Here is an 8317-nt window from a genome sequence, read left to right as displayed (position 1 = left end):
CCCAATACTGTTAGCCCCAGACCCCCCTCCCATTGGTTTTCAGTTCCTTAAGGTTACGGGAATCAAAGGGTATCTGGGAGAAAGTGGGACCGGGGACTGAGTTGGATGATCAGCCTTGATCATATTGAATGGTTGGAGAGGCTCAAGGGGCCGAATGGCCTACTCTTGCTCCTATTTTGTAGTTTCTCTATTGTTTAGATTTATTATCTGATCTAGCAGGAGGCCGCTCATCCCATTGTTTCTGTGCTAGCTCTGTGACAGAACAATCCAGAGATAAAGTTACTGTCTTGCTTTTACCCCATGGTCCTGAATCATCTTCAGTTTCAGTTGCTCCCCTACTGTGTTTGATAAAGAATTTCACAGCGCAGCAACCTCTCAACCTCTTAACTGATTGTCTCAAATTCATCACTGACTCCCTAAGAAACGAAGACAGTCCAAACATCAAACTCCTGTTTCATTTTAAAAAGCTCCTCTTGATCTTCTTTCTCCCACTGTATCTGCACCCTTTCCACTGTGACCCTAACTACTGTCTCCTCTCTCTCTCCAGTATCAGCAGGAGTGTTTGTTACTCTGTATTCCCTGTGGCCATTCTAATTACTCTGCTGCCCTCTCTCCCCAGACCTCAATCCATCAGCTGCCCTCCCTCGTTCAAACCTCTCTCCCCGCCTGTACACTGCTGCCCTCTGCTGTGTTTCGCTTGTTACTGTTCCTGAACAACGCCCTGCTCCTCAGTTAAAGCTGCTACATTTCCTTGCTTCACTTGCTCACTGTGAGCTTAGGTTGAGGATTGTGTTGAGTTTAAACAGACCAGTTGGGTCGAATGGTCGGTTTCTGTTCTCGAGATGCAATATAATTAATTACATGTTATTTTGACCTTTCAGAAAATGCCAGCAGTCATTAATGTTGCCGGAATAGACCTCGAAGAGCCTGAAGATTCAACTCCTTCCTTACATTCCAGCTCGGAGCAAGTCTGAGAGGTTTGCTTCATGGGATTATACTGAGCTGGGAGCAGATTGGTCTAAACGTCTTCACGTTGTCTCTCCGTTGCTGTGCTTTAATTACATTTATCTCCATTAACTGTGAATGCTGACCAAACCCATCAATATTTAAATGAAGGATAGCTGGACGCAAATGCCGAAGAAAAATGTCCAAGTTGTTTATTTCCTCTATCAGCTTGAAAATTGCGTTAGGAGAGTTCTTAACAGACTGAAGATTGATCGCCCACAAACAGAGTCCATTCAGGAGCTTTACTTCAGCAGCCAGCTCAAAACAGGTAAGAAATAGAAACATTCTTCTGGCTGACCAAATGTATTTCTTCACTGTGTTTTTTTTTTAAAGAAACAGTTTGTTATAGAGTCATACAACATAGAAACAGAGCCTTCAATCCAACTTCTCCACACCAACCAGGTTTCTCAAAGTAAACTCGTCCCTCTTACCTGCACTTGCACCATGTCCCTGCCAACCTCTCCTGTTCATGTATGTAGCTGCCCAAGTGTCTTTATAACGTTGGAACTGTAGCTGCATCTCCCACTTCCTCTGACCAGTTTATTCCACACATGACCCACCCTCTGTGTGTGGAAAGGTTGTCCCTCATGTCCTTTCAAAATATTTCTCCTCTCACCTTAAAACTAAACCTGCTAGTTTTGAGCACGCCCACCCTACGGAAAAGATATTTGCTGTTCACCTTACCAATAGCCCCCATGATTTTATAAACTTTATTAAGGCCACCTCTCAACCTCCCGTGCTCCACTGAAAAAAACTCCCAACCTATCCAGCCTCTCCTTATGACTCAAAATCTCCAGTCCCGGCAACATCCTGGTCAATCAGTTTTGAGCCCTCTCCAAGTTAACGATATCCTTCCTATAGCAGGGCAACCAGAACTGTACGCAGTACTGCAAAAACGGCCTCACTAATATCCCGTACAATGTCAACATGACGTCCCAGCTCATATACTGAAAAGATCTGAGCAATGAAGGCAAGTGTGCTAAGTGCCTTCTTAACCACCCTGTCCACCTGGGGATACAAACTTAAAGGAATTATGTCCCTGAACCCCTAGGTTCCTTCTGCTGTACAACACTCCCCAGGGCTCTACCATTGACTGGATAAATCCTGCCTGTGTTTGTTTTCCTAAAATGCAATACCTTACATTTCTCCAACATAAAATCTATCTGCACCTCCTCAGCCCTTTGGTCCAATTGAGCAAGATCTCTTTGTAATCTTAGATAATCTTCTTCACTGTCCACTATACCACCACTTTTGGTGTCTCCTCAAACATGCTAACTATGTCTCCCAAATTCTCATCCAAATTATTTATACAAGTGACAAACAACATTGGGATTCAGTACTGATCCCTGTGGAACACCACTGCTCACAAGCCTCCAGTCCAAAAAATAACCTTCCACCACCACCCTCTGTTTCCTACTGTCAAGCCAATTTTGTGTCCAGTTGACAAGTTAATTACGAACATGAACAATACAAATTAAACTGTTGTTTAAACTGGGTTTTAAATTCACTCTCGTGCATAAACACAGTCACTTGCTAACAATAGGAGCAGGAGTAGGCCAGCCAGTTAATCACACTGCCCTGCTAATTTCAACCTTAAACGTATGTACCTTGAAGACTGATCCTCTACAGCTCTCTGAGGTAAAGAATTCTGACAACTCCCTGAGTAAAACATGGTCCCCTCTCTTGGACTCTAATGGCATCCCCTTGGTTCGAGATTCCCCAATCAGGGAAGTGTCTCAGCAACATCTCCCTGGCCACTGACCTGTCCAGTACAGTCTTCTGACTAAAACTAATTTTCTTCAACTTCTCATTCTCCCTAATAACTTGCATCTCTGATTCTGGGATTAGAAACACCTCTAATTTTTGTACCTTCCTCCATGAAAACAGACACAAAATGAACATTTAGCTTCTCTGCCAATATCTCTATTCTCCATTATAAATTCTCCTGACTCTGCCCTTAATCTTCACTTTAGCCAGATGTTTCCTTTTTCTGCTCCCATTGAGGCGTTTACAGTCCATACAGTATGGTTTTTGTAGGTTGCACTCAAATTCAATTTTCCCTTTCCTTTCTGTTTCTTGGTCCTCCTTTGATGTAATTTTCAGAATTCCTTTTACTGTATTTCTGGCAACTTTATTGGCCTTTTTGTTTAACCTGATGGAATCCTGAACTTCCTGAGTTTGTCACAGTTAACTGCTATTGTTTGAGTTTTTTGTTTCTTGAAGGAAGCTTTTCTTGAAGTTGAGATTGTCAGTGCAGTCTCTTCCTCGTTGGCTTTTACCTCCTTCTTTCTCTAAAGGTATTCTTTTTCCTCTCCCTCATTCTGTTTCAATCTCTCTCTGTTTCTCTCTGTTCTCTGGAGTGAAAGAAATCGCTATGCAAGTCACCAGGTTGTTATAAAAACTTCACTCCACATCTGGTGCTGTTTACATATAGGGCGGCACGGTGGCTCAGTGGTTAGCACCGCTGCCTCATAGCACCGCTGCCTCATAGCACCGGGTTCGATTCCAGCCTCTGGCAACTGTCTGTGTGGAGTTTGCACATTCTCCCCGGGTCTGCGTGGGTTTCCCCCGGGTGCTCCAGTTTCTTCCCACAGTCCAAAAATGTGCAGGTTAGGGTGGATTGGCCATGCTAAATTGTCCCATAGTGTTCAGGGATGTGTAGGTTAGGTGCATTAGTCAGGGGAAATGTAAAGTAATAGGGTAGGGGATTTGTTTGGATGGGTTACTCTTTGGAGGGTCAGTATGGACTTGTTTGGCTGAATGGCCTGTTTCCAAACTGTAGGCATTCTATAATGATTGAACAATGAGAGTGAGTTGTGGCTTTCTGACAATGTCACTGGGCCAGTAATCCTAAGGTTCAGACTTCTTCAGAACGATCACTGGACCTGAAATGTCAACTCTGACTTCTCTCCACAAATGCTGCCAGACCTGCTGAGTTTTTGCAGCAATTTTTGGTTTTGTTTTTGTTCAGACGTACGCTCTGGGTTCCCATCCCACTCTGTGGATAGTTTTGATCTATGGTGGTATGTAGATTTAATTCAGTTTAATTTACATTCAGTTCATCAATCCACACTGTAGGGAATCTAATCTAATCTCATAAAATCTAGGCCGTAAAGCCAATCACGAAAGTGTCATCACTCATTGTGAAGAAACTGACCATCTGATTTACTCGTGTCCTTCAGGAAGAGAATCTGCCACCTTTTCCTGGTCTGGCTTACATGTGACTCCAGACCCACAGCAACGTTGTTCGCCCCTAAATGCCCTCTGACATGGCTGAGCACACCACTCAGTCCAAAGAGATGGACAATACATGCTGGCCCTTCCAGTGATGCCCACAGACTTGATGGGATGAAAGGTCTCCTCCAAACCATGGTGGCTATGTTCAGTGAAGTTCTGTGAATGTATAAACACGGAAACTATTGTCTGAAAAGTTGATGCTTGCTATAGGGGACAAATATCTTTAATATTTCCCTCACTCGTCTTGTTTTCCAGGGAGCTGATATGCAGGAGCAGAGTAAAAGATATTCCAATCTGTATTCTGGATATACGAGAGGGATTCCATCAGAAAGATGGGATGGCAGTGAGATGTTCTCTCTCTTCTCTGAATCTGTACATTCCCCGTATCGTACATACCAGTCAGAATCCTCACCACTTTCTGTATCTCGAGAGTATGAACCTGTTGGGAGGTCTGACCCGAACATAATGGCATCTACTGATGGGTTACCCCGGTCACTCAAACACCTGGAGGCTGAGAAACCCCTCAAGGGGAGGTGTCTGTCCACTGTGAGGTATAGCACCTGCCTCGATACGTCTGCTTTCTCTCAGTGTGTACCGAAAAGGAAAGCTACGTTAAGCTCACACGACATCAATGTGGGTAGATATACCTCACACGATGTCAATGTGGGAAGATTTACCTCATTGGGCCAAACTTCGACTGGCAGCCTTGGCACACCAGGCTGTACCCATAAGGCGCTGCGTGAGAAAGAGGTCACGCCTTGTTTCTCAGAATACTGCGCCATGAGGCAATCAGATTCCTTCAGGGTGGTTCGAGACCGCACCTCCCCAGACTGGGACCCTGACGAGGAATACCAAGCTCTACTCGATTTTACATATCCCTTAAGACCAGGACACATGAGCTCCAGGGACAACTTAGATGACGATGATGACGACATGACCTCTGACTCCTATCTAAAGGATTCAGGGATTGTAGATGACAGTCTAATACCCTCCCTGTCAAATACATTAATTACAAATGCTTTGTCGTCACTGCCTACCTCCCAGCCTAACCCCAGCAGTGCTGCTAACATCACCTGGGGCCATCCTAGCTACATAGAGGATCACGTGTACACTCCATATTCTTCCTCCAGTTCCCTCCGCCTGCACAACCAGCCGTCCTATTGGCTCTCCAGTCGATCGCCTAAAGCTGGTATTAATCTAAACACCTTTCTGGAGAGTTCTACGAGGAATAAGACAGAAAGCGTCATGAACCGGGCCAATCCTGACTGGGCAAAGGTCACTTCAGTTGTTGATTCAAGTTTTCTTTCAAGCAGCTCAAACGAGGAATTTTCCAAGCCCTTGCTCACAGGGAAAGATCCTAAAGGCTTCACGTTATCCAGGCAGATCCTGCCCTTAGACAGAGAGTGGGACAGTGAGGAGGACTTTCTCACTCTCCCGTATAAGCTGAAAGAATTGGAAGCCTTGGCCCACCAACTGGAGAAGCTCTCTGTTCATGTGGAGAGCAAGTCTGTCTTTGCAGCCAATGGGATGAGACTGGGCATGGGCTGTCCAAGTGGCAGTACCGAGGGGAACCTCACCGTACAGAACAACACTGAGGCTGCTCAGTCAGACTGCCAACTGGGAATTAGTCCCAGAAATCAACCCAAGAATCCACAGTGTGAAGATATAATCGCCGATTTAAAAAAGGCCAATGAATTTATTCAAAAGTTGGGCACATGGTCCAGTTCTCAACTGCTGTTCAACCAGCCCTTTGAACAAGTAGCTGAGAACAATGACAGTCTGTTGGCTCACATTCAGGTAAAATGTTATTTCTTTTCCAAGTTCTATGTTTCATTCAAATACCTCACACGAGCAGAATACATCAATCTTGTTTCTTGTTGGTATAAACGTACTGGATTGGGCAAGCTAGGAAACTAAACGTTAGTATTTAGCCGCAATGGTTTCAGTTTAGAATTTGAGGTTTACATTGTTAAAAGTTGAGTATCTGACTTTGCTAATTCCCTCGAACTGTGAAAGGCTGGGCAGGGCTGTTGAGTTCTTCCAGCACTTTCTGTTTCTGTTTCAGATCATCAGTTTATGTAGTTGTTTGTTTCATTAAAGATTGAGCAAGTTTACTTTTTTTTAAATAGGCTTTAGAGTTTGAAGTGGAATGTAACATTCTGAAGTGGTTGGCCAGGGTCAGTATTGACCTGCTGGAGAACTATAAACTAGGGTTTGTAAATACAAGCAAGCTACAAATATATTCAGCGGAGAAATACAGAGAAATAATCTTTCTCAGAGAGTAAGGAGGATGTGGAACCCACTACTACAGGATGTGGATGTGGCTGTGGCAAACAGCTCTGATACTTTCAAAATGAAAATAGGCAACTGGGTGAGAGTAAAAGGGTTAGAAAGACAGGCTGAGATAAGTCAGATGGAATAGGGGCGGGTCTCGTACGGAGTACTTGATTGGATTTGATTTATTATTGTCACTTGTACCTCAGTACAGTGAAACGTTTTGTGTTGTGTGCAGTACAAAGTGCATGAGGGTAAGAGAACAGAGAGAGAAATACACTGTTATGGTTATAGAGAAGGTGCATGAAGAGCTAGATCATCATTAAATTTAAAATTTGAGACGTCCATTCAGGAAGTCTAATAACAGCGGGGAAGAAACTGTTCGTGATCTGTTGGCTCGTGTGTTTAAGCTTTTCTATCTTCTGATTAGGAGAGAGTATCACCGGGTGGGAGGGCTCTTTGATGTTGGCAGCCTTCCTGAGGCACTGAGAAGTGGAGATGGAGTCAATGGATGGGAGGTTGGTTTGTCTGATGGACTGGGCTGTGTTCACAGCTCCCTGTAGTTTCTTATGGTCCTGGGCAGAGCAGCGTATAAACACCAGGTGGGATGGGTTGGGCTGAATGACCTTTTTCTGTGCTGTGTTGTAGAGTCATAGAGATGTACAGCACAGAAACAGACCTTTCGGTCCAACCCATCCATGCCGACCAGATGTCCCAACCCAATCTAGTCCCACCTGCCAGCACCCGGCCCATATCCCTCCAAACCCTTCCTATTCATATACCCATCCAAATGTCTTTCAGATGTTGCAATTGTACTAGCCTCCACCACTTCCTCTGGCAGCTCATTCCATACACGTACCACCCTGTGTGTGAAAAAGTTGCCCCTTAAGTCTCTTTTATATCTTTCCCCTCTCACCCTAAACCTATGCCCTTTAGTTCTGGACTCCCCGACCCCAGGGAAAAGACTTTGTCTATTTATCCAATCCAAGCCCCTCATGATTTTAGAAACCTCTATAAGGTCACCCCTCAGCCTCCGATGCTCCAGGGAAAACAGCCCTAGCGTATTTAACCTCTCCCTATAGCTCAAGTCCTCCAACCCTGGGAAACATCCTTGTAAATCTTTTCTGAACCCTTTCAAAGATTCACAACATCTTTCCGATAGGAAGGAGACCTGAATTGCACGCAATATTCCAACAGTGGCCTAACCAATATCCTGTACAGCCGCAACATGACCTCCCAACTCCTGTACTCAATACTCAGACCAAGAAAGGAAAGCATACCAAACACCGCCTTCACTATCTAGGGAAAACAGCCCCAGCCTGTTCAGCTTCTCCCTATAGCCCAAACTCTCCAACTCTGGCAACATCCTTGTAAATCTTTTCTGAACCCTTTCAAGTTTCAGAACATCCTTCCTATAGTAGGGAGACCAGAATTTCATGCAATATTCTAAAATGGCCTTACCAATATCCAATATAGCTGCAATATAACCTCCGAACCCCTGTACTCAATGCTCTGACCAATAAAGGAAAGCATACCAAATGCCTTCTTCACTATCCTATCTACCTGCGACTCCACTTTCAAGGAGCTATGAACCTGCACTCCAAGGTCTCTTTGTTCAGCAACACTCCTTAGGACCTTACCATTAAGGGTATAAGTCCTGCTAAGATTTGCTTTCCCAAAGTGCAGCACCTCGCATTTATCTGAATTAAACACCATCTCCCACTCCTCAGCCCATTGGCCCATCTGGTCCAGATCCTGTTGTAATCTGAGGTAACCCTCTTCGCTGTCCACTGCACCTCCA

The 8317-nt window shown here is 44.6% G+C and overlaps 2 protein-coding genes across 3 annotated transcripts in view; both read left to right on the top strand.

The window, feature by feature from the left end:
* LOC122553127 overlaps nucleotides 1–6174 on the top strand; it is a 24706-nt gene extending 18532 nt beyond the window's left edge. For both annotated transcript variants that reach the window (XM_043696688.1, XM_043696687.1), the window contains exons 2-3: nucleotides 882–1273; nucleotides 4498–6174. In XM_043696688.1, coding sequence (XP_043552623.1) covers nucleotides 4507–6159 — 1653 coding nt within the window. In that variant the 5' untranslated portion in view covers nucleotides 882–1273; nucleotides 4498–4506 and the 3' untranslated portion in view covers nucleotides 6160–6174. The remainder of the gene's footprint in view (nucleotides 1–881; nucleotides 1274–4497) is intronic.
* The window catches only part of cep68 (centrosomal protein 68), a 130482-nt gene that overhangs the window by 117304 nt on the left and 4861 nt on the right, over nucleotides 1–8317 (top strand). The window lies entirely within an intron of this gene.

This window comes from Chiloscyllium plagiosum, chromosome 9, assembly GCF_004010195.1.
Source record: "Chiloscyllium plagiosum isolate BGI_BamShark_2017 chromosome 9, ASM401019v2, whole genome shotgun sequence".
Classification (NCBI taxonomy): domain Eukaryota; kingdom Metazoa; phylum Chordata; class Chondrichthyes; order Orectolobiformes; family Hemiscylliidae; genus Chiloscyllium; species Chiloscyllium plagiosum.
This window is presented reverse-complemented; position numbering and strand designations above follow the sequence as displayed.